General features: G+C 40.4%; 1 protein-coding gene across 1 annotated transcript in view; it reads left to right on the top strand.

Moving 5' to 3' along the window:
* Positions 1-27,804, top strand: part of BAIAP3 (BAI1 associated protein 3) — a 285,407-nt gene that overhangs the window by 245,567 nt on the left and 12,036 nt on the right. The window contains exons 28-32 of the mRNA XM_063430408.1: positions 11,632-11,740; positions 18,730-18,801; positions 19,305-19,388; positions 19,506-19,626; positions 25,982-26,105. Coding sequence (XP_063286478.1) covers positions 11,632-11,740; positions 18,730-18,801; positions 19,305-19,388; positions 19,506-19,626; positions 25,982-26,105 — 510 coding nt within the window. The remainder of the gene's footprint in view (positions 1-11,631; positions 11,741-18,729; positions 18,802-19,304; positions 19,389-19,505; positions 19,627-25,981; positions 26,106-27,804) is intronic.

The following is a 27,804-nucleotide window of genomic DNA, read 5'->3' as shown; positions in this document are numbered from 1 at the left end:
AGTGACTGGAAGCCACTCAGGACTCGTCGGAGGCGGGTATACTCACTGTAACCAGGGTATTTAAACCTGTTTCTCCCATTCACTCATTGCCCTGTCATGGTTCTAGCCTGTCTAGTCACACAGTGCTCTGGCGATTTCAGTTATTCCTTTGGTTCCGACCCGGCTAGTTTGACTTACTCTGTTTCCCTCTGGTATCCTTGACCCGGCTTGTTCCTCGCTCACCTGTCCTCTCGTTCCCTCGACCTCGGCTTGTTTCTGACCATTCTCTTTACTCTCCGTACGTTAGTCCGGCCATTCTAAGGTCCGGTATACGTACCCTGTCCTGTTTGTACTTTGCGTGTTGGATCCCTGTCCCGATCCTGACACCTCCCCAGCGGCAGAGTATATTATTGGAAGAGGAGACGGTCGGTCTCTCTCCCCAACGGCAGTGTGTGTTACAGGGAGGGGAGACAGTGGTCTCCCTCCCCAGTGACCGCCAGAGACACCTTGAAAGGGGGATGGTCGATCCCCCTCCCCAGCAGATGGGGCTGTCATCCAGGGACCAGCCCACTAGCATGGATGGTGAAGATGGGACCGAGGTCTCTGCACTAACCGGACAGGAATGCTGGGCAGCCTACCCAGATCCCCAACTGCCCATTTCCAACCATGGTCCCAGTGCAGGAGAGGGAACGAAGGCCTCTACTGACCCCCTTCCAGCAGAAGAGCTGGCATATGGGCAAAGCACAGCTGTCCTCTTCCCTACCTACCCCTTTGTTCTGGGGCCTGATGACCCACCAACCAACCCAGCTGAACCGCTGGCTACGGGACAGAGCGCCGCTGGCCTCCGCCCACCAGGCACGAATGAGGGAAACTGCATCCTCCATCCCCAGTGAGTACTTGGTCCAACCAGGGGGAAGTGCATCCAGGTTGTTCCCACGCGGGACACTGGATGTACAAATGGGCACTTGTGGCAGGAGGCCGTCTGTACAACTACGCCTTTTGGGAAAGGCCACCAGACTATCACAGCCCCAGACCGATTAAAGGTCTGGGGTCTGGATAGTCTCCCCGGAAGGGGGAAGATATGTGACAAACTCCCCTCTCCAAGTGAGTTTGCCATGAGCTCCTGGAGGAGACTGCTTGCCAGCCTGCTGCCCACAGACTTTGGGCCCTGCTGGGAAACCTGTAAAAGACTACTAAACTGATTTCATGGAACTGTTTTGGGCATAGGACCATGTGCACGGTCGGTCAAAATTCTGACTTCCAGGAAATTCCTGAACCTCTGATTTTTGGATATGTTGGTCACCCAGATCAGGGCTATCAGGGGATGTAACATTTGTGGGAATATCATGTGTTTTGGGTTAGAAAGGTATATTTTTTTCTGTGCTTGGAGATAATTGGATTAGAATTAGTACAGCTACTGATCCAATTATCTCCCAAGCAGAGGGGAGGGATTGTGTGTCATGTGTGTGCCTTACATTCAGGGCCGCCATCAGGGGGTGACAACCATGACGGTTGTCACGGGCCTGGCGGCCCTGGGGGCCCGGACTGCTCTGGCAGTCCTGGGCCCAACTTTCCCTCTCTGCACACATAGATAGCGAATATCGCTATCTATGTGTGCAGTTGCGGGCCCCCGGCTCCCTGTTACCGCAGAGGGGGCCCAGGCAGCACACAGCTTCTCCTCTCTGCTAATAACTCTCGCGAGACCTGGTTGCCATGGCAACACTCCGCGGGTCTCGCGAGAGTTATTGGAACAGAGGAGAGAAGAGAAGCAGTGTGCTGCCTGGGCCCCCTCTGCGGTAACAGGGAGCCGGGGGCCCCCCACCGGACCACCAGGGATGGAATCTCTACAAAGGTAAGCAGGGAGGGGGAAGAAACAAGTTTAATTAAATTTAAATTTAAAAAAAAAAATTATGTGAAAATGCCCCTTCCTCCCTCCCCTCCCCCCAAGATTGCATATTTACACACACACACTACATACACTGACACAACACACACTACATACACTAACACAACACACACACACACTACATACACTAACTCAACACACACACTAAATACACTAACACAACACACACACACTGCATACACTGACACAACACACACTGCATACACTAACACACACACACTACATACACTGACACAACACAACACACACTGCATACACTAACACAACACACACACTGCATACACTAACACAACACACACTCTGCATACACTAACACAACACACACTGCATACACTGACACAACAAACACTGCATACACTAACTCAACACACACACTAAATACACTAACACAACACACACACACTGCATACACTGACACAACACACACACACTGCATACACAACACACACACTACATACACTGACACAACACAACACACACTGCATACACTAACACAACACACACTCTGCATACACTAACACAACACACACTGCATACACTGACACAACACACACTGCATACACTGACACAACACACTCTGCATACACTGACACAACACACACTGCATACACTAACACAACACACACTCTGCATACACTGACACAACACACACTGCATACACTAATAAAACACACACTGCATACACTAACACAACACACACTGCATACACTGACACAACACACTCTGCATACACTGACACAACACACACTGCATACACTGACACAACACACACTGCATACACTGACACAACACACACTGCATACACTAATACAACACACTCTGCATACACTAACACAACACACACTGCATACACTGACACAACACACACTGCATACACTGACACAACACACTCTGCATACACTGACACAACACACACTGCATACACTAATACAACACACACTGCATACACTAACACAACACACACTGCATACACTAACACAACACACACTGCATACACTGACACAACACACACTGCATACACTGACACAACACACACTCTGCATACACTGACACAACACACACTGCATACACTAATACAACACACACTGCATACACTAACACAACACACACTGCATACACTGACACAACACACTCTGCATACACTGACACAACACACACTGCATACACTGACACAACACACACTGTATACACTAATACAACACACACTGCATACACTAATACAACACACACTGCATACGCTAACACAACACACACTCTGCATACACTGACACAGCACACACTGCATACACTAACACAACACACACTCTGCATACACTGACACAACACACACTGCATACACTAATACAACACACACTGCATACACTAACACAACACACACTCTGCATACACTGACACAACACACACTGCATACACTAACACAACACACGCTCTGCATACACTGACAAAACACACTCTGCATACACTGACACAACACACACTACATACACTAATACAACACACACTGCATACACTAACACACACACACTGCATACACTAACACACACACACTGCATACACTAACACACACACACTGCATACACTAACACAACACACTGCATACACTAACACAACATACACACTGCATTACCTAATACAACATGCACTCTGCATACACTAATACAACATGCACTCTGCATACACTAATACAACATGCACTCTGCATACACTACACACTAACACACTCACTGCATCCACTATACTGACACACACTCTGCATTCACTACAAATTTACACACACACTACATTCATTACACTGACACACTATGCATTCACTACACCCGAACACACACTCTGCATTTATTACACACTAACACACACTCTGCATTCACTATACTGACACACACTCTGCATTCACTACACTAACATACACTCTGCATGAACTGTACACACAGCATCCACTACACAAACATCCTGTATTCACAGTACACACACTACATCCACCACAAATTGAAACACTCTGCATTCACTATACACAGACACTGCGTCTAATACACACACTACATCCACTACACTACACTGCTACACACTCTCTGCATTCACTACACATTAACACACACTCTGCATTCACTACATTTACACACACTCTGCATTCATTGCACTAACACACACACTATATTCATTACACTGACACACTGCATTCACTACACACTAACACACACTCTGCATTCATTACACACTAACATACCCTCTGCATTCACTAAACTATGCACAGACTCTGGATTCACTATACTGACACACACTCTGCATTAACTGTACACACAGCATCCACTACACAAACATCCTGTATTCACAGTACACACACTACATCCACCACAAATTGAAACACTCTGCATTCACTATACACAGATACTGCGTCTAATACACACACTACATCCACTACAGACACTGCATCCACTTAACACATTTCATCTAGTACATACAAACACTACATCCACTACACAAACACACACTACATCACTGTACACACACTCTGTGTTCACTATACACACTGCATCCGCTACACAAACACACACTCTGCATTCACTGCACAAACGGTATGTAATACACACAAACACTACATCCATTACACACATTCTAATTCACTTCCACTATACACACCACATTCAGTCCCGCATCATTGTGAGCGGACTAGGTAGGGCGTGGGCGGGCCCGGGAAGGAGGAGGCGGGGGCCCAGACCTTGTGCTTTGTCAGGGGCCCCAAAATTTCTGATGGAAGCCCTGCTTACATTGTAAATGTGTTATTATTGGTTTGTAAGTTTGTGTCCCTGTCCCCAACAAGGTCCATGTGGGCGTACCCCTTGCTTGAGGACTTGCATAAAAGGCCAAGTGTGGCACCATTAAAATCTATTCCAGCTTACACTCCAAAACTGTGTGTAGTCCTGTTATTGGAGGGAAAGAAGATTTACTCCTGTGTCTGCTGTTCCAGCTTGCAGGGATTCAACAGGGAAAGTCCTTTTAAGGACTAGAGCTAATTCCCCATTCGGCTCCAGGAAGGAGCGGTTCCAGGGCCCCAGTCAAGCCACGGCAACTGTGGGCAGAAGTGCTGCGGTTTGTCCCCTGTTCCAGCTAGGAAGCGGTCCTTTGGCAGAGGTACCCAGCCGGGGTGCAGGGATCTCCGTTACAACTGTCTTTTCAGAGAAAATGCAGTGTTTACATTACAGTCTGGTGATAACTTCACTGGCCACTCCTCAGATGGCTACTAAAGCTGCTTCCATGGGCAGTCCTGCCTAGTGTGCAGCACTGCCGTTCAGTGTCTCCACCCTCTGAATGTAGACACTAAACTTTCCTCATAGAGATGCATTGATTCAATTCATCTCTCTGAGGAGATGCTGATTGGCCAGGGCTGTGTTTGACTTGTGCTGGCTTTGCCACTGATTTCGCTCCTTTACTGTCTCAGTCAATCCTATGGGGGAAGCACTGTGATTGGCTCAGGTCACCACTTCTGATGATGTCAGGAGACAGGGGCAGAGCCAGCAGCTTCAGACTTAAATACAAGTAAGATTTTACTATATTTAGGGAGGCAAGCGGGGGCCGGATGGTGGTTTTAACACAATAGGATCAGGAATACATGCTTGTGTTCCTGACCCTATAGTGTTCCTTAAACTTCTGTTTGATACATTAAAGGTTTACTCCAAGCACTATGACCACTTCACTGATATAAAGTAGTAATGGTTCCCGGAGACTGTATGTGCGCCGTTTTACTATGAGCTCCATCTCCAGCAGCGTCATTGGGACAAGAGTTCCAGTCTGGTTAATGTAAATTTTACGTGCAGAATGTCAGTTTATGTCTGAGAGCGCCCAGTGGATGCTCTCAGCCAATAAACAGCCAGTATGTTTGACACATCAGCGGCCATAGAGGACCCTTGGCGCCTGACTGTGATGCAGGTAAGAGAGTAAACTGTTGTAAACAAATTGCCCCATCACCAGTAAAAGGGGCAAGTTACTCCTGACATCATAACCACAACAGAGCGTATAAGTAGTGTAACACATGGAGTATTCCTTTAAATTTCTTTACCTTCTGGGAGAAAAAAACTCAAAGAAGTTTAAAAAAAAAAAAATAATAATAATAATTGTATTTATAAATAAAAAACACCCTATGGTAAAATGCGTATGATGCATACTAAGTTGTTAAATGAAGGTGCTACAAAGGCACCTCTCACAGGGAGCACCTTAATTTAGCGCTCCACCTTGGATCACCAACATTTTAAATTATTTACCCTCTCCCCGTTTGGTTTGAATTGAAGGATGTAATGTTATATTTTGTTATTATTTCTAAAATGTGTGGGTTGATTTAATACATAGCTAATCCAAAACCTGTTTTTATAGAAAAGATCTTCATTAGACAAATGGGCCTTTCAATGAACCGAATTTTTTTCCTGTGCAGTCAGATAATGATTTGATATGTTTATTTAGCAGATTTATATAAGCGTAAAGCATTGTGTCAAAATTGCTAAATCAATTATTCAACACAGACAGCACTATTTAATGAAAATCGACATTAATTTTAAAGTGAAATGTGTGCAATGCTCTTGAAAGACATTTGCCAAGCCAGTAGGGGGTTGATAATTCCCTTTAAACAAAATGACGTTGTGTAGCTGTCTACATTTTGGCAGGATCATGTATCAGAACAGACTACGCTGAAGTCATTGCTAAGTCTTTAGAGAGCTATAGAATTCAGCTATTTCCAGTAGGTTCTAAGTAGATAATGAATCTGGAACCATGAATTTCTCTTACATCGAATTAAAGACATGGAGCGGCGAGGACTGTGTGGATGTATATATATATATATATATATATATATATATATATATATATATATATATATATATATACATACATACATACATACATACATACATACATACATACATACATACACACACACTGAACAAAATTATAAATGCAATACTTTTGTTTTTGCCCCTGTTTTTCATGAGCTGCACTCAAAGATCTAAGACTTTTTCTATGTACACAAAAGGCCTATTTCTCTCAAATATTGTTCACAAATCTGTCTAATTCTGTGTTAGTGAGCACTTCTCCTTTGCCGAGATAATCCTTCCACCTCACAGGAGTGGCATATCAAGATGCTGATTAGACAGCATGGTTATTGCACAGGTGGGCCTTAGGCTGGCCACAATAAAAGGCCACTCTAAAATGTGCAGTTTTACTGTATTGGGGGGGTCCGAAAACCAGTCAGTATCTGGGGTTTTCATGAGCTGTAAGCCATAATCATCGCACTTATGACAAATCACGGCTTGAACTATCTTGCTTTGCATGTAATGCGTTTATCTCATATATTAGTTTCCCCTTTTACGTTGCATTACTGAAATAAATGAACATTTGCACAATATTCAAATTTTTCGAGTATCACCTGAATATATAAAAATGTTATTCTTCAATTCATACATTTGCATTTGCCGACCCAGAATCCCTTGCAGTAGTAACATCACAGCCAATTTAATATAGCTGTGGGAAAAGCAAGTCTTATGGCTTTACTGGTGTATGCAGATTGGTGATTAACAATGTATTGACTATCCACTGACTTCTGGTGGAAGGAGTTTTCAATAATTTTTTCCCCCACCATAACTTTGTTGTTTGGTATTCCACAAGTTACGCTAAGCCTCGATAGGAAGCCATTAACTAACCTCATGCTGATGAGTAGCATTTACAATGAAACAGCTGTCCATCAGGGGTTCAATGGCTTTGCATTTCTTCCGGAGTTGTGTTTCAAAGCTGTTTTATACAGCACACAAACTTCAAGGAAATCCATATATTTAAAATGGAATAATAAGGCAAAAATTTGATACATTGTGGAACTAATTTGCATATGTCCACCCAGAATCCCTTGCGGTAATAACATCACTGCAAATTTGAGATTTCTGTGGGAAAAGCAAGTCTTATGGCTTGACAGGTGTGTGCAGATCTGTTTTTAACAATGTATTGACTATTTACTGACTTCAGGTAGAAGCACGTTTTCCCCACCATAACTTATTTGGTGTGTGCGTGCGCGCGCGCACACACACACACACACACACACACACACACACACTCACTCTCTCTCTCTCTCTCTCTCTCTCTATTTATATCTGTATATTTTGCACCTCTTTTGTTATATTTGTATATTTTATTAAATGGTCATTTACTCTTGGTGCACATCCCAATATAATGTGCTGAGCAGGCTTATGTATATAATATAATAAAACACCCAGCTCACTCATTAAACACCAACCTCAAAGCTCACAAAATGTAATAGGTTTAATTAAAAAATAATAATGGGGGTTTAGTTACCATATATGATGATTCATTGCATTAGCCACAACATCAATGTACTCCATTCTTGGCAAGTCCTATGCTAGCAACCAATTCCTGCTCTTATGAGATTAGCCCACTTACTTGTAAAATTGTTCGTCCTGGGACTCTCAGTAATACAAGATTAAACGGGGGATATAGTGTGTGTGTATAGTGAATGCAGAGTGTGTCTTTGTGTAGTGGGTGCATGTGTGTGTTTGTGTAGGTACTGCAGAGTGTGTGTTTATGTTAGGAAGTAGTGTGTGTAGTGACTGCAGAGTGTGTGTTTGTGTGGTGGATGTAGTGTGTGTGTAGTGACTGCAGTGTGTGTGTTTGTGTAGTGACTCCAGATTGTGTGTTTGTGTAAGGGTGTAGTGTGTGTAAATTTTAGTGAATAGTGTGTGTATATGTTAATGTATAGTTTGTATAAATGTTAGTGAATAGTGTGTGTAAATGTTAGTGTATAGTGTGTGTATATTTTAGTGTATAGTGTGTGTAAATGTTAGTGTATAGTGTGTGTAAATGTATGGGGCTACAAAATGTAGGGGGGAAAGCCTACAGTATTTTTTTTTCCTTCCATTAATGGTCTTGTTTTATTCCCCCCTCCCTGCATCTCACCTGTGGCCATGGAGGGGGGAGATCACATTAACTGGAGCCGGAGGTCCTGAGGTATGGTGCAGCCCCCGCTATCTGTATTCTGCAGGGGGCCCAGCACACTTGAAATATACAGCCCAGATGCTCTGCTCTGTCGAAGTCTCGCGAGCCGTGTGGAGCGTTGCCATGGTTACCCGTGGCAACGCTCTGACGATCGCGTCGCTCGCGAGACTCCGACAGAGCAGAGCATCTGGGCAGTATCTTTCAAGTGTGCTGGGCCCCCTGCAGAATACAGGTAGCGGGGGGCCCGCAGTGCACACATATATAGTGTTAATCGCTAAATATGTGTGCACATAGCTAATGTGGGGCCCGGGACGACCTGAGCAATCCGGGCCCCCCAGGACCGCCGGGCCTATGACAACCGTTATGGTTGTCATGCCCTGATGGCGGCCCTGAGTATGTGTATGGCTTCACTGATATATAAAAAAAAATGTCACTAGTTAATTATGGTCCTGATTTAACATGCTCTGCTGTTTTCAAGCTAGATATAGTAATACATTTAAAAAATAAATCTCACCCTGAACTTGCCTGCGTCATCATTATCATTGGCAATGCCTGCATCCCTGTCTCGGTTCCACTTCAGCTGTCACAAATGAAGCCTTGCACATGCAAATGTAATTTTTCAATACAAGTGGTTTGAGCGTACACATAAATTCAAATCACACGAGCTAATGGCAGCAGATGTGGCCAGTGTTGGCAATAACGTTAATTATGAATAATATAAATGTGTAGCCTGGGAAGCATTTCCATCCTAGGTCTAGGTCTTCAAATATATCATACTTAACCCCTGAATGACCCATGACGAAATTACTCCATCATTGTTATCTTCCCCTAAAGGACCCATAATGGAATAATTCTGCGATATTTTACCAGCAGCAACCATTTCCCTGCTGACAACAGGGGACCCCTGGTATCATTTGATTTCTGGGGCTCCCCTCTGTCAGCTGGGGCAAACGGATTATAAATCCACATTGCTACAATGTGGTGTGAGCAGGGTTAAATCCCTGCCCATACCAGGAATTCCCAGTTACCAATCGATACCTGGAATTTAGCTGGGGATATTTTAGTAGCCTCAGACTGAAAGGGACACTGGCACTTTAACAACTTGATCTTATTGAAGTTATTGTGCCTGAAGTCCTGCCCCCCTCCCTCCTCTCATAACACCCAAAAACTATTTATTTCACTAATTAGAAGGCCTGGAAGTAGTTTTCCGAAAGCTACATTGTTGTTTAAACTCCCTGGGATTGCTTTGTAGTTCAGGTCACTCAGTACTGTCGGTGGTTAAACTGTGTACATATGCATTACAGTTATATGGGTGTCCCTTTGACTTTTATTGAGATCCAACTTAAAATTCAAATCACAGGAGTACACATAAAAGTACCGATGTACAGCATTTCGTGCCTGAGATGGCGCCTATGCAGATTCTGTAATTTTTTGAGACATTAACATGTCTCGTGCCAAGATGGATCATTGGGGTATGGATGTAGGCAGGATCATAAAGCAACACTCCAAACACCACAACCACTACAGCACGTTGTTATGGTTATGTTTTTTATCGTTCCAAGAGTGCCCTGGAATGCCCCCTATCGTAAATAGTCAATCTGTTTTAGAATGGTTTGACTTATTGCTTGGGGTCCACCGGGTGCCATTCCGTCACCTCCAATATCTCACCTCCAAGACAATATGCCAGAATGCGTTTTTTAAAGGACAACTCGACATTATGAAGTCCTTTATGGGTGAGGAGTTTCCCATTAAAAATACACTTTATAAAAGTGCCGAGAAATTTGATTATTCACTTACGATTCATTAATGAAACACTCTTCTGGATATCAGTAAAACAGCCTGGAAAGTTTCTTATTCTTTAGATGATCTAACGCACGGTTCTCCACCCAGTCCTCAAGGACCCCTTACCAATCCAGGATTTAGGGATTACCCTGTTGTGTCTAAAGTGTTTATCCCCCCCCCCCCCTTAAAACACATTAGACACAGCAGGGTAATCCCTAAATTCTGGACTGGTAGGGGGTCCTTGAGGACAGGGTTGAGAACCCCTGATCTAATGGAAGTGGCAGGTGTCCTCTACTTGAGCATGCCTGCCTCCCCCCACATACCACCTTCTCCGACCTCAGATCAGACCAGTGTTCTTTTTGAACGCTTTGTATTGTGTGCATGTTTATGCTCGAGACATAGCTTCAGAGGCTTCTCAATGAGAAGCCTGCAATATGCAACTAACCCATAAAGAGATGGAAAGTCTCTTCTGGGGAAAAGGGGGAGGGCTTGCAAAGGTTACAGTTCATGAGAAATTAAGCTTTTACAAGTTCTTTCAATACATACCCCCAAAGAATACATGTATGAAAAATGCATGTATATATTCAATATGGGTTTATATCTACTAAACAACAATTTATTTATTTTTTAAGAGTTTACCTGTTGAGTGGTCCTTTAAGGGTTAGGGTTAGTTTTGCTGTGACTCTTTCTATACCTTCAATTTGTAGGTAATATTTCTGTATTATAATATGTGCATGCAAAATGAAAATATATATCACAATAAAACATGTTTGAGGGAAGGGGTAAGGCCCACCAGGAGATTCCCGGGCCGGTCAGTACAACCTAGCCTCTATAATAAATTGTCTGCAATTTCCTGAAGGCAGGGACATTATTTATTAGAAAATATTAGATTATACTTGGAAACAAAGATGTATCGTGTATCATGTATACAGATGGTCTGTGTGTTATTGTAAGTATACTGTAATGTGATTTCTCCCCAGGGTCCTTGGAGCACTTTGGTGGCTTCTATTGAAATTCATTATTGATGCTGTGGATTCCAACCGAGGTGTGTCTGTAGAATTCTACGGAAGGTTTTATTATACACTTGAGGTAAATGATTATTTGTCAAAGTGCTCCATTTAATCCACTTTGCAAAACCATGAAGTCATAAAACCATAATTGATTACATTTGTTGAAATGTATGTAATACTTTTGATTGTTTTGAAACAGATACACACCACTCTCTAAAATGATTAAATAATATTCCACCGAAGAAAGTGAGATTCAGCTTTGTGATAGTGAATCATTCAGCTGTTCTTTTTGTTCTCAAATGTTCCCAATTCTAATGGGTCACAAACATTCCTTCCACTATTTAAAATGTGAGGTATTTTATTGTATTTTAAAGACACATTACTGCGAATATTATTGCTGTGGAGCTCTGTTATACACTCCAAGAATATGGAGCTCCTAGAAAAGAGGGAAAGAGGGATTTGGGTCCAACATAGGAAATGTCCCACCTAAATAGGGACACTTGAACGGTGTGCACTAGGGAACCTTGGGTGGTGTTTTTTATATATCATAATGTCAATGAAAATAAAATATTCAGTGCAACACAAACCAGATATATCAAAATGAATTCACCATAACATCAAAGTTGAACTTGACCAATCTTGCCCATCATTTCATGGTGCAGGAATCTATGGGCTCAGATTATTGTTAGCTCATATTTAGAATATTTGTATTGATTCTTTAAATACATACAGCTACAGCTTCTGCCGTGCTGTTTCTTTAAAGTAACCAGTCGTATATTTGTTTGTAGAATCTTCACCGTAGCCACCTTCAATCATAAGTTTGGACTCATGGTGGCCTTTGGGACATCACTGTCTTCTAGCACAAGTAAGGTGTGATAAGACTAGATACAGAACACCACAGGATCAAGAATAGTGACCTGGCCTGTAATGTGTCAGGTACAGGACTTGTCACTTGGGTATAGATTGTGAATTTGTTGGTAGATCACTATGACTCAGACGTGACCTTGACAGAAGCCTCTGACAGGTCCGACTTTCAACCAGAAAGAAAGGAGTACGAGGATTGGGTCCCTGTGTAGGCAGTAGAAACAGGCAAGTAGCGGCTGGCCAGTAAACATTAGCGACAATGTTAAAAGAAGACTTTTTGTTTCAATAGTATGTATAGGAATTTAGCTGTTGTTAAAGAACAACTCCAGGCACCATAACCACTACAGCTCGCTACCTGTGAAATGTTGCATTCAGAAAACAACCACTATTCGCTTAAAGTAGCAGTAGGCACGGTCATGAGTAGATGACGATCGCTAAAATTGATAAACAAGGTAGAAACAACCCCTTTGTGTCTATGTTTAGTATTTGCTATAATATCTTGTCATTACAATTTTCCAAAATAACCATGTGTGCATATTTATTTGCAACACATTATAAAGAAATATTTAATGGATTTATTTCATAATAATCTCACAATGCTCCCGTCTACCAGGGAGAGGTTAAACAAACCTTACTCTGAGAATTCCATTCTATTTCCAGGGCTGCATATTGTTTGTTCATCTGTTTATAGAGCTTGCCGAGCCTTCGTAAGCAATAAAAAAACAATAATACTAAATGTCGATGTCTCCCTCTAATTGTTGGCTCTAAAAAAAAACATTTCTCTCCGTTGATTACAGCAAAACACATAATGCATCCTAATTAAAATGTTTAGACAAAATCGGGAACACAGAAGTTGCCTCATCTGCTGTTAAGGTGATGCAATAAAGCTACAAGAAGGAGAATTGGACAGGCAATTTAACTGCAAATGCATTTTGTTAACGTGTTAAAGAGATATTAGCTGCTTATTATTACAAGTTATGATCATTAAGGTCTGGGGTTGGAAATACAAATTGTTCATTTATAGTGATTTTCCTTTTTTAATAACTCTGGTAGTAGGTTTGAACAAGCAATAGAGAATTTGGGCTCTTTTGGACATTCGGCATGCAGTAATCTTATTTAATCTCTCACATTTTGGTCCATCTGTACTTGTTGGCTCCCAATATTTTCAGTAACGTCCGTCAGCCTTTACAGAATTCTGTGAATATCTATTGCTATAGCTGTTGATTGAGCTATTCAGTAAACTGCTAGTTTTGTATTTTCTATTCATTCTTACTTTTATTAAATATATAAGCAAAGAAAATGACTTCTCTCAGTTCAAAAATTGAAATTTAAATATTTGGTTTCAAATCCTCTTTCAAAGGGTCCCTAGCAATTGGAACGAGCACCTCATTTTCATCTCTGACCAATGCAACTACCCTTAAACAATGTGTTTATTGCACCATCATTGCCTTGCCCAGTGCATTAGAGACCATTCAGACATTGTGAAACGGCAAAGGTATTTTGCTCAATTTTATTTAATGTTAAAGGACCACGAAAGGCTCCCAGACCACTCAATCTCAGTGCCCCAGTATTTTTAATCATGCAGTGTAAAACATTGCAGTTTTAAAGGAACCGCAATGTTTATATTGCAGGGTTAAACACAGCTCTACTGGCTGTCTTCCTAGCTCTACAATAACATGAGTTTTCCTCTGTTATGTGACATTCAAATGCAGCTCATAGGTATAGTATTGGATTCCAAGCTTTCCTTTGAGAAGTATTTGATTGGACACGCGCCTGCCACACACGCTCATCTCATCCACAATTCTACGCTATGAGGAACTTTGGATTGGACAATTATTAGACATGTGCACCAGTGAAATTTTTCTTTTGTACGAATGATTTTGTGCTATATAAAAATTGAATTCGGCAATCCCAAATTTCGTCTGTAAACCATTCGTTTTCGAACGAAATTCGTTAAAAAGTAATTTGTTTTCGTCCATTAGGACGAAAATAGCACTGTGCATGTGCAAAAAAAAAAAGCAAGGAGGGAGTCGGCAGCGCTACCAGCCTCATGGTCGCCTTATGGTTAATCCTGCTCTGAACATTATTCATATGCATTTATAACAGAGTGTTGTTTTAATATTTAGAAATCGCAGGAGGTTTTGAGATGTACTTCTTTTTTGACACATGCTTCCCACTTGTCCTCTCCATTTTTCCATTTCCACAGTTTTTTGCCTCCGTGTTGTAATTTGGCTTTCAAATTTATTACAATTTTGTGTTTTTTGTTTATTCATTTATTTATTTTCATTAAATCTTGAAGACAGTGACATACTATATGCTTTTCCCCCAAAAAAGTATATCTGAATGTAATAAAATGTAATGCGTACTATGTTGCATAATGACTGCATATAAATCCGCTACATACCAAAACTTAATCACAGCAAATGTATTAAACACTAAACACAAAGTCAAATAAGACAAAAGAGTGTATTGAGACCTTTTGCAGGTAGGAACAGAAAGGCAAATTGTATATAAAAATGACTTATTGAACATCAGAACGTTTACCTAAAAAGAAGGGGAACCTACCAGGGCAAGCTGCTGCAAACATTTCTGCTGTGGCCTTTATCAATTGTTTATATGATTACAGATTCACCCCTGTGCCTGTTTCTTAAATATCAAATGAGGCAGCCCTGATTTATTCACAGCATGGGATAGCGTATAGCACAATGTTAATGTTATGTTTCCATGGCAATGCTCTGTCAAAGTGCATGACGTTGCTGTTGTCATGCCGATCAGATGGTAACGCTAAGCACATGTAGGTCTGACCAATATAACAGATCCCACTGGGATAATTCAAAACAATTGATTCTTGTGTTCTTTTTTTTTTTTTTATTCATTGAAAATTGGAAAGTTGGTTATGATGCCAAATAATTAGCTCTTACGTTATTAATGGAAAACATTTTAGAGTCTTTTACTGAACAAAGAAAAGTGTACATTTTGTTTATTTCAGTTTTTTGGTTGTTTTTTACTTGATGTAGCATTCTAGAACAGTACTGGGTGCACTTAGATCAATTTTATGGACAAACACAAAAAAAAATATTTGTTGGAAAAAATTAAGCATCTTCAAAAAAATCTAATTAAAATGGTTTGGTCATGTCAGTGGTTCTTTGCAAGAATAAAAACTACAATGTTGTTTCCTTATGTTGGAATGCTGATAGACCTCTAGAGGTTTATATTTGTCTTGCATTTCCTTGGACCTGAATTCTTTCAGGAATCCACTAGATATATGCCTTTAGTGTAAACTTAGGGAATGCATTTGTAGCACACGTGGAGACATCTTGAAGGGCTCGAAAGGAGCTAATATGCAATCATAGAAGCAAATGTTAGCCCCTTAACGGAAAAGGTTAGAATCATGCTGAAGTCTTGCCTTGCTTTGACCATACGTTAGAATGAATGCTGCAGCTTGCATCTTTACTTCACAAGCTATGATTCGATACTTTTTGTTGGTGAATTGGTTTCTCTACTCCACAGTGGTGATTTGGGATCTGCACTGGGAGCCCCAAAAGTATAACCGCAGATTGCCTCACCAGTGTTCCTTGCCTTGATGCTACATTCTCTGTCTATTAGGATGCAGATCCTGCAAATTATGAGCCATTTATGAGTCAAGCAAGGCATATAAGATAGTTGCTCAGGGAAGCTTTGAGTCCTAAAATGGCTGTCTCTTCTAAGGCTCACTCTTTGGAGTTAGGAGATAGTTCTGCAGACTTTGTATTCCCACCCCGAGGCCGCTATGCCCTATTGCTTACTAAACAGTCGAAAGATATGACCTTGAATGGAGCGTTTTTCTTTAATAAGTCACCTCTTTGGTACCTAAAATGTCAACGTATACTGTCAAACGTTCTTCTAGCTTCTACCTTTCTGGGGGCTGAAAAAAAAAATCTACTATTGTCACACTGCCACTCACTGTATACTGCTTTGCTCGTAAGTGTGACGATACCTTACCTTTCTCCTCCGGACCCACGCAGCGCGGTGGTCTCCCTGGCTGCTTCCGGGAGGCATGCGCGCCGACGTCGTCAGGATTTTGCTGCGAAAATTCAAATGTGGCCACGCTCCCGGACCTTTTGGGGGCGTGGCTTTAAAGCTAAACACACCTCACTATAAAAGGGCGCCCCTGTCCTTCCCTCAGCGCCCTAGTGTGGTTCTTGTTTGTTCACTCTAGCGCTCTTGGTAAAATTGTCTGTTTTTCTGGTATATTGACCCTTGGCTTCCTTACTGGCTACTCTCCTCTCTGGCTCCCCGAATTTTGGCTTGGCTATTTCTCGTGTATTCTGTTTTCTGTACTCCCTTGACCTTTGGCTATTCATTTGACTATTCTCTGACGTTAAGCCCGGCCACCCTAAGGTCCGGTATACGTCTCTTTCTGGGTTACTATCTGCGTGAAGGGGTCACTGTCGTGACAGTAAGAATGTAAAAAATTTTTTAAAAATAAATATGAGTTTTTTGTCAATAAGTTGTCAATAAGTTCCAATTAATAAAACAATATATAAGCTTGTTCCTTTCACCCCGAACAAGTTAAGTTGACATCTCTGACATCCCTGCTAAAATGTCTGCAGGAATTGATCTATCCATACTCTTTGAAAGTAGGGCCCATAGATATTTTGAAAAAGTGATCTGGGATAAAGGTCGCTTAAAGTATTGTGAAATGTCTTATTATACAGCAGCTACCACACCTGTGTGGGAATCTCTCAACCCACCACAAAAATTGGAAGAAAAAAAAGGCAAGGGGCTAGAAGGTACAACCCTCTACCTAGTTATGGTGGAGCACTAGTGTATTAATTGGTAGTAATAACAGTTACCCCTATAGAAGCACAGAGATAAAATATTAATCCAGTGCTAAATATGGGGGGAGTGGGGGGGATACAAATAGTGTAATATATCACAAAAAGGGAAATATGGGGAGAATTATTGGTGTAGTATATAGCCCAATCCAGTAAATTGGAGGTCACATTATATGCTGCTCACCTTGCTTAGAGCCATAGAGAAACCTGGCTCTAGGTGTAGAGGCCTGTAGCCCACTGTAGCCAACACATTTATTAAACAAAATTAATATTAAAAGCAAATAAAATATATGAATACTTGTCCACAATTGTTTGGTTCTCTAAGACCCGTTTCTCCCGGTCCGTTGGGCTTTTTCAATCGGAGTTTATCCTTCCTTGTTTGCCTCTTCTTTTAAATCACCGGCTTCGTTCTCATAGGTTCCCGCTTTCCGTTCTGTACCAATTCCAAGTGCGGCTGATGATGTCGTTGGTCACCCAGATGATGTGCACTGGATTGTGCTATAGACTACACCAAGAATTTTTTCTTTCTCTGTTTTTCATTCTAAGTGCATTTATATAGAAAAGAAGAGGGGAGGGTGTTACCTCAATACACCAAGGTGATGGTGATCTGAGCCAGTCTCTGTTTGGCTCTACACTTGTGAGTTTGACCATTTTAGTTCCCCATATTTCCCTTTTTTGTGATATATTACACTAAGTGTATTTTTCCCCCCCATATTTAGCACCGGATTAATATTTTATCTCTGTGCTTCTATAGGGGTAAGTGTTATTCCTACCAATTAATATTCTAGTGCTTCACCATAGTTAGGTAGAGGGTTGTAGATATTTGCCTGCCCCATCAAAGCTCTTCCTTGATGATCCTCCTGTGCGCAGTCTAATTACAGAAAGCCAGGATTTATTACAATCTAATGATAAAGTAGTTTTAGCACACAATCTTCAATAAAGTTGCAATGTAAAGATAGTTAATAACACCTGAGTTATCATTTTATCATATATCTAATTACGTTTCACAATTATGGCTAATGCCACTCATACTTCGACTAACTGAGATAAAAATTGATTTTCAAGGAGATATCTATATCACTGCGTATGGCATAAACATATGATGACCTATTTTACATAACAAATTCTGGTAAAATATAATTCTTTTGATCGTTTTAGTGAAATATGTATTTTAGCATTTTTGCCTTTATTGATTGATGGTGTAAGACAAAATTTGATTGAATTAATGATCGCTCACAAAGGTTGTACAGTTCCAAAAAAAAAAAAATCCCATAAGCCATTTTGGGATCAGATTAAGCATCTGGTAGTGAAATATGAAAAGTAGTGCAAATAATTAAATAAATCGCTGGACTGTATTGGCGTCTAATGAGTTTTCTGTCTCCCACAGGCTCTCGTAGACTTTTTCCATGCAGAAGGACAGGGGTTACCAATGGACACCTTGCGAAATGGAGATTACAGGGTGACTGAGTTTAATTGCTATCATTAAAATGCAGTATTAAGCTCTAAAGAGAACTGTAGAAAACCTGCCAAGATCACTTTCACTTAAATCTCCCCCGTTTCTCTTACAAGAAGAGGAGTTCACAACCCTATCTAACGCATTGTGAAGTATAGAATCTGTTTCAAGTGTTCTCTGTCTCACAAGTAATTGCTAAAGAAGGCAGATCAGCAAATCAAAGGTTTTTAAGGCGACAAAGTATAGATAGTTCTGAGTTATGTTTTATTCCCCTTTTTATATGCCTGAGTTTGATCTAGCAGTGAAAATGCTGGCTAAATCCAATGTATTAGTGATGAGCAATTGATTGAACAAATTTATCTAAAGTTGAATCCTTCTACATTTCTTCCTTTACGTTCTTTACAAACTAGAAATTTCTAAAAATAAATAAATTCTGAGATCATTTGTTATTTTAAGATGCTCTCCGTTACTACTTTTTATTTTATTTTTAATTATTTTTTTTTCATTAGTTTCTGGAAGAAGAACTTCGTTTAAACAAATGCTCTACAAGTGAACTGATTGAAAAATACTACCTGGATAATATCAAGGAACAGGTAAGTGTATATAAACTTCAAAGCAGCATCTTCTACTTCATCTGGGATAAGAATAAATTAAAGGTATTGTTATGTGGTCTAATCTGATAATGAATCATAATGTGTTACTTTTTACAGAGATGCGCTGAGCAGAGTAAATATGGAAGAATAAGTGTTAAATGCTATTATGAAACGTCTGAGCAGAAGTTGTATGTGGAAGTGTTGCACGCAGCAGACCTTATTGCTCTCGACACGAATGGTAAGGAGCCTGGATACTATTGCAATCTTCTCACTGAACAATGATCGCTTTGCCGAATCAACATCTCTTCATCTTTTGGCTTCAGAAATGTTTGGGGGGTGGGGGGAGTTTGTGGTCTTATTTTTAACGAAGCGGCAATTAGGACTGCACAAATAGTGGTCTACAGCCTTTTAATTAAGACGTTGATAGAGAAAATGTTGTTTCATTTTTTTGTAGCTTAGAGATCCAATCTGGGGGATTGACATACATAGATGTTCTGCATTGAGAGACTGTAAAGGTGGCTGAAGACATAAATGATTTGGGGGCAGATGTTAGTAGAGCGTTTATAGATACAGGGTTCCAACCCACACTTGCAATTGCAAAACAAGATAATAGATGCAAAGCAAATATCCAAGCACAGAGCAAGATCTGTGAGAGGAACAAGTAACATTCAGGACATTAACTTCAGGGATACGAGACCTCGAGCAGCTATGGGTGGGTTACCACCAGCACACATATATACATGAAAAACATGCAACATTTATTTGTTTAGAATGTATGGTACCCCAAGCATACGTTCAGGTTTTGTCTTACTTTCAAGTATGTCCTGGGATGCACAAGCAATACAATACGGGAATACATAATTAGATATATTCAGAACAAATAAACATTTGCAATTTTTACAGGTGTGATTTGATTGCAGATACAAGGAAGATTTTATTTTCAGAAATGTTAAACTTGAGGGTGATGTGAGGCTCTGGGTTGCTATAACAGTTGTGGAGCTCTGTGTGAGAATTTTCCTTGTTCTAACTCAGAACAGTATTGAAAGCGCTAGAAGTGGGCTGAATATTGTATGAGGAGCTGGACTGGACATTATGCTCATGTAGGGCAGGATCTGTCCAGAAAAGTGGTCATAAAACTGATTTCATTGAAATTAAATCAGGAATGGAATTCATTTTCCATGAAAATGCCTAAAAGAATAGATCTGTGTGTTTTCACCCATGGCTGAAGGCAACCCCAAACCCCAAATGTTTAGACAGTACTGGGAAATCTGGCTTTAAGTTCTTGATCTGACTGTTGAATCTCAAGGAACATCTTTTTCACCAATTACTGTCATATCTTATTTGACCTTAAGTGTTTATAGTCTTTCAATATATTACTTCATGGATATAATTACCAAGATCAACAGGATGTAAAACTAGTATACAGAAGATCATGCACTACAGCCTCGTTGTGATGTATTTTAATTTCTATACTGACAACATGATGAAATAAATTCCACCAGAATGAGCACGTAGTGCCTGGTCTTCTGTTATTTACACTGTGCATTACACACTCAGTAAGTATGGCACCGGCCTAACTTGTAGGCAAGTGAAAAAAGGGCCTCTAGACAGTCCCTTTTTGGATGCTTAGTCCCAAATGGACGTCCGCCCACAGGTCCACATCGTATGCTGTAAGCAGCCTTAAAAATTGGAGGTCACTTGTTGGTCCCCTATAACTACTTCTTAGACTGCCTCTGAGTTCAATGCTCTGCATGTCCTCGATCAGTTGGATCCAGGCCATCAGGGACAGAACCGAGTCTCTCTCTTCCAAGTAAAGGGAATTGTAATCTTCCCAACATTGATGAGCCTCAATTCTACTAGTTGCTTTAGTTTGCAAATTAACTGTGAATGGGCTACAGGTGGAGAATTCCCATTCCATATAAATCTTCGACTGACTTGTCATAAGTCCTTCAAATGTGACAAAGGAACCTGAATTGGTATGGCTTGGAAAAATAGAATACATCAGTTTAACTTGTCTTTAAAGACATGTGTCATCAATATCTGCATATTTCTGCAATACAAAACTGAGAAGTATAGTAACTGCAAACATTAGGTTGATAGCAGATCTCTGTACAAGAGCATTTTCCAAAATGAAGATGCCACATGCATTTCTTTTACCAACAAGAATATGTGGATAGTTCTCTTTTTTTTTTGTATCCTAGAGAGACATATTAAGTTAATTGCTTTGCCGGTAGATAGAGCATATCCTCCCTTTCGGGGACTTTAACGTGAAGAATGAATTACAAGAATCATATCTTTAAAGAAGACAACTTAATAACTAGGTCCCAAGAATGACTATTGGTATAACTTAGCCCATTGGCCCATCAACTTTTAAAATACCCTATTAATATTTAATTTACTGAAAGACTGACCTGTGAGACACATTTTTTTTTAAATGCCTGGAATATGTGGTTCAAGTAAACACATATAATGCACAGCTGATGGACTGATGAGCTACAGTGCTGGAAAACGTGACTCTTTCTGCTGTTTAGTGACTTTTCAATCTGTTTTTAGGATACTGTATCCTTTTATCCACAGCTTACCAATAGTTGACCCAGGTTGTAAAGACAATTGTTCAGTTTTTCTAACATATAATGCTTACTGTGATGTGAGTGAGTTTATGAAATAGGCCTCTATATACTGGATGGATTGGTCAAAGGTGTGAGCAGGAAATTCTAGTCCTATGGACTGAGCTAGGGTGGGCGATTTACAGTGTCTTGCACCCAACAAATATCTGCTTTTGCTTGTGTGTTTTTGCTTGTATGTCTCGATTAAAAACTGCTTGGTATCTTTAAAACGTTAGGTACGTTGTGTAACTCAAATGGTAAAAAAAAAAAAAAAAAAAGATTAATAATAGCCATTTTAATTCCAGATTCTAACAATACAAATATTTTAAATGCTGTAAAAAAAAAAAAAAAAAAAAGGAGGGTGGGCAAAAAGTCGTTTTTGGAAAAATGTTTCCTACCCATTTAAAGTTTTGGAGTTTTGTTTTTTCATTTTACCACACTTTGATGTTATAATGCTCAAATGATGGCTTGTTTGGAAATATGTGTTCCTGGAGTCTTTGGCCTTGAATATAATCTGTTTGATAAAAATCACAAATTATGAGCGTCCAATAAGCGGTTAAATGTTGATGCCATTACAATCATTTTTTCCCCGTGTTTTTCTGACAACACTTTCAGCGTTTTTGTTTCAGCCAAAAATGCCCATATAGTTTACATCAAGCAGTCATGTTAAGTAGACCACAAACAATCTTAAAAAAGATTTAACACATTAAATTAGTTATTTTCCTTATCTCATGCATTTCAAAGCTAAACGCACTTTAAATACCACAGAAGCATTATACATCAACACAATACGTTTTAAAATGATTACATTTCAAATCGATGTTTCCGCATGAGTAAAACAAGCAAACAAAACACAGTTAAAGAAACATATAACTTTCATTTTTGTGTGTGCGCTAATAATTTATCTGTATTATGTATATATTCTGGTCTTTACAGCAGCACCACCACTTAGAAATGCATGTTCTGGGTGTGCCCCCAATTCCCATTTTTTTCTGTGTAGATTTGGAATCCAGACCAGATTCCTATTGGGCTGAGTCCTCTACCCATCCACTATGGGTGCCCCTTTGGAGGTGACCAAAGGAAAGCATAAATTGAGGAGTCACTGGAAGCAGTTTAAGCAGGAGGTATTGCAAGTTAGCATGTAATCTCTCATTTTAAAATTAGTGTAGGGCCCACCAATATTGGGGTATGTGATATAGTGGTGGGCTTTACACAATATGGCCTTATGGTGTAACTGAATACCAACAATGGTTTGCTAAGAGAGGTGATTTTAAGTAGCCTTGTAATATTTTAAGAAACACTATAGGGTAAAAAACACAAACAAGTATTCTTGACCCTATAGTTTTAAAAACACTATCTAGCCCCCTCTCCTCTCCCATTATCCCCATAAATATAGTAACATTTTACCTTTATTCCAGTCTGCAGGAAAGCATTGGATTGGCTGAGATTGTCAATTCCGATGATCCCACCCAAGGAAAGGGACCAGTGGTGGAGCCAATCACAGCCCTGGCCAATCAGCATCTCCTCATAGAGACGCATTGAATTAATGCATCTCTATGAGGAAAGTTCAGTGTCTCCATGTAGATGGTGGGGACACTGAATGTCCGTGCTCCACACAAAGCACCTCTAGTAGCCATCTGAGGAGTGACCACTAGAGGTATCACTAGGCTGTAACACTGCCTTTTCTCTTAAAATCATGCAGGGTCTAACTATACTCACCAGAACTACTACATTAAACTGTAGTTGTTCTGATGACTATAGTGTCCCTTTAAACTGTATTTTTGTATGTGCTGTTTGTTTAACTGTGTTTTGTATATATTTTGTTCTTTACAGCAGCACCACGACTTAGAAATGCATGCACTGGGTGTGCCCACAATTTCCATTTTCTATACATTCTAAAACAAGCAAACACACATACATATAAATAAATATATACACATATTATACACAAACATGCGTATTTGTAGTGCCATCTGTACTAGAAATATCATCTAAACCTAAAGTGTCATCTATAGTGCCAGGATAATGTCAATTATCTGCTAATTTTGATGCACAGAATCTCACAGAGTGAGAGGCTGGGTGTCAAAATTGTGCTTCAGAGGAGACCCAGCATCCAGCAGGACCGTGTAGGAGGGCAATTATCAGGGAGCAGCGCTAGGGTACTCCTCACATCATAACCACTAGAGCGGTTGGGGTAACCCTTTAAGCATGGTTTTAAGTTGATCATTACTTCTCACTTCAGAGGCAATAATGGGAAAAACAGTGTGTTTCATACAGTCACAAGACAAAAATGTCAAACACATAATACCTGCCGGAAACTGTTAGCAGACGAAGACAAGCACGGGATAGCAAGAGCTGAGTGTGATCAGGCGGAAAGTAAGTGTGATAGAAAATATTACATTTTATAATACAAAAGAAAGCTAGCCGACTCTATACACAAGGTTGTGAGAGATGGGTTGATGTAATGTGATTCATTCCAGGGTTCTAGAACTTCCAATTTCCCTCAACCCATACTGTCAGCAAGGGGCTTGAATTAAAAGGTATACTATACACTTTAAAACATCTTTAGCTTAATGGAGTGGTTTTGGTATATAGATCATGTCCCTGCAGTCTTACTGCTCATTTTTTTTCCATTTAGGAGTTAAATCACTTTGTTTACTTAAGTTTTTATATCCCGCTTTGTAAATTGAACTTTACTCACACACAGGAAGCTCCTGTTGACTATTAGCAGAGCAGGATATAATACATTGTAAATTAAACAGAATGTGCAATAAAGGAAGTTTAAGTGAACACTATAGTGTTAGGAATACAAAGCTGTATTTAAACACTTACCTGCTTCCAGCACCAATGTCTGTCAGTGCTGGGTCGGGCTCCTCCGACATCAGCCGATGGAGTGAACCTAATGTGCATACGTGGCAAGTGCTGCGCGTACATTAGGCCTTCCACATAGGAAAGCATTGACTCAGTGCTTTACTATGTGATTTTTCAACACGCTGGTAGTAATCATGCAAAACGTGAGCATGTCCAGCATCGTTTCACAGAGTCAACCTTTGTGAGACTGCAGGAAGGACCTCTGGTGACTGTCTGGGAGACAGTCACTAGAGGCAGTCTTATCACTGCAATGTAAACCCTTCAGTTTCTCTAAACTGCAATGTTTTATATAGCAAGGTTAAGGGAAGAGGGACTCTGCACCCAAAACACTTCAATGAGGTCAAGTGGTCTGGGTGCCTGTAGTGTCCCTTCAAACATTAGATCTCTCTTTACAGGAAGTGTTTAGGAAGGCTATGTTAGTAACAGCTAGGGAGGTGTGACTAGGGCTGCATAAACAAAGTGATTTAACTCATAAATTGCAGAGAATTGAGCAGTGAGACTGCACATGTATGACATATACACCAAAACTGCTTCATTAAGCTCTCTCCTAAAGGGCAGCACTCTACTCTCTCCTCCAGCTCTGCTCACTCCCACCTTATTTGATTGCTATTTCCTGTCCTATTGTGTTTTACACCCCACCTCCTATAGACTGTAAGCTCTCTTGAGCAGGGTACTCTACAACCTATCGTTCCTGTAAGTTTTCTTGTAATTGTCTTATTTATAGTTAAATTCCTCCTCTCATAATATTGTAAAGCGCTACGGAATCTGTTGGCGCTATATAAATGGCGATAATAATAATAATAACTAAGTTAAAGTTGTTTTAGTGTCAATAGTGTCTCTTTAAATGCTAATGCTTGCTAACTAGCTCTTAAAAGTCTTGTTTTCCTCCATTAATCCCAGGGGGACTAGTATAAGTACCTGTTTTTTGTATAGTTTATGTTTGGAGGGGATGAATTGTGTTCTAGCTGGACTGCAGCATTGAAAATGTCAGCATTAAATATCTATTCTGACATGAAACATATTTAAATCTCCATTTTAAACTTGTTCTTCATAGCAATTTTTTTAATTCTGTTCTATTTTCAGTTCTCATAAATAGTTTTATTTTTTTCTAAACAGGGCTAAGTGACCCGTTTGTTATCATTGAGCTCTGTCCTCATCACGTTTTTCCACTGGTGAAGAGCCAACGGACGCAAGTCAAGGCCAAAACGCTGCACCCAGTGTACGATGAACTATTTTATTTGTAAGTATGCATAGAAGGGAATTATTGCATCCCCACTGTCTCAAACTTTCCAGGTAAACAGTATGGTGCATAGCTTAATCCTTACATTATCAAAGTGGAGTACATAAACATTTTTATTTTAATGTATTTTGCAGAATGAAATTGGTCCATAAAGCCTCACTTACCATCATTTACACTCATTTATATATTGTCTCTGTCAGAAGCCACAAGTTACTGATATAATGCCAGCAAGGTTTCTGAAAAAACTTCCACACAGTACAGGAAGTTTCAATGAGTCATATCATTTATCTAATCAGGGAAGGAGTAAATTGACTCTACCATTTCACTGTTAGCAGTACTTTAGCAGTCCAGAGTGCAGTTTTGAATACCTTTATTTTAGAAATATATTAAACTGTATTTACTCTATGGGAGCATTATGCTCAAATGCAGACATTTTCTTTTCATTTTCAGAAGGCTATACTGTTGTAATAACTTAAAGGTGCTTGTAAATACCTATAAGCACAGTATTTGACTATTGTTTATTTATCTATTTATGTGACATGCTGTATGTGAGAAAATTAGCATTTTTGCTTTTCTACTAACATTCCATATCTTTTATTTTGTAAATATATTTTTATTGAATATTTTCAACGTCATTTGATAAAAAAGCATCAGTGAGGACTCACAAGTCCTTCAACTTAGAAAACATCTAGTTTACGAAAGAGAGAGAGAAAACAAACTTATAGGCATACATCGGTGACGCACAGGTCATAATATAACGCATCCATATGTTGGACTCGCAGGACCTATAGCTTATGTACATTGGGAGTGCCTGTTGGAATTGGCATTTATGATCCCCATTCTATGTGTAAATCGTGGGTCGGTTTGTCTCTCGGCTCCTATAAGGGGTTGTCTATAGATCAGTAGCTGTGGATCCCGAAGCTCATGAAGCCTCAGATAGTGAGTGCGGGGTCGGAAATGTTGAGCACTCGATAAGGGTGGTTCCCTCCTCTGAGCCCCTGTTCGACAGCCCCTTACCCTCGGCAGGGGTGCTATACCCATCCGCTATGGGGGGTCTCCGCTCTGAGTGCTTATCATCCAATGTCTTAGTACAGACAGGTTCCCTGAGAGTCTGAAAGAAGTTTTGTGAAAGAAGATATTAGGGAGAGAGAGGGCAAAGGGAAGGTGGGAGGAGGGCAAGGGTGCAAGTCTGGGGTCGTCATGTCCGTCGGGTGTAGTTACGGTCCTAATAGAGATGTAAAATCTGCTGCTGCAGTGGTTAAAATCCAATGGGACCAAGTCTCCATGTATGCTGTGGAGGCATTAGCTGCTCCCATGTATAGCTCCTCTATTGCCCTCAGTTCTTCCATTTGGGTAAACCATGTCAGAGTGAGGGGGTGATCGACCTGTTTCCAATAATGTAGGAGGACCTGTTTAGCTATATTCAGAATTTAATGGACATGGACTTCTTATATCTAGACCTAGGATTGGTGTAAGAGCATTGCCGTTGGTTTCAGGGGTGGAGGTGTGTCAGACAACCTCTTCAGAATACCGTGTATTCCATCCCATAAATGCCTCACCTTTTCACAATACCACCAGAGGTGTAGTGTGGTGTCCACCCCCTTACTGTACCTCCAACAAAGGTCGGACTGAGCAGGTCTATCGCATGTAAAAAGGCCAGTGTGGGGGGCTGGGCCTGACTGTGATGGCGGCTGATAAG

The sequence above is a fragment of the Pelobates fuscus genome, chromosome 8 (assembly GCF_036172605.1).
Source record: "Pelobates fuscus isolate aPelFus1 chromosome 8, aPelFus1.pri, whole genome shotgun sequence".
Classification (NCBI taxonomy): Eukaryota; Metazoa; Chordata; class Amphibia; order Anura; family Pelobatidae; genus Pelobates; species Pelobates fuscus.
This window is presented reverse-complemented; position numbering and strand designations above follow the sequence as displayed.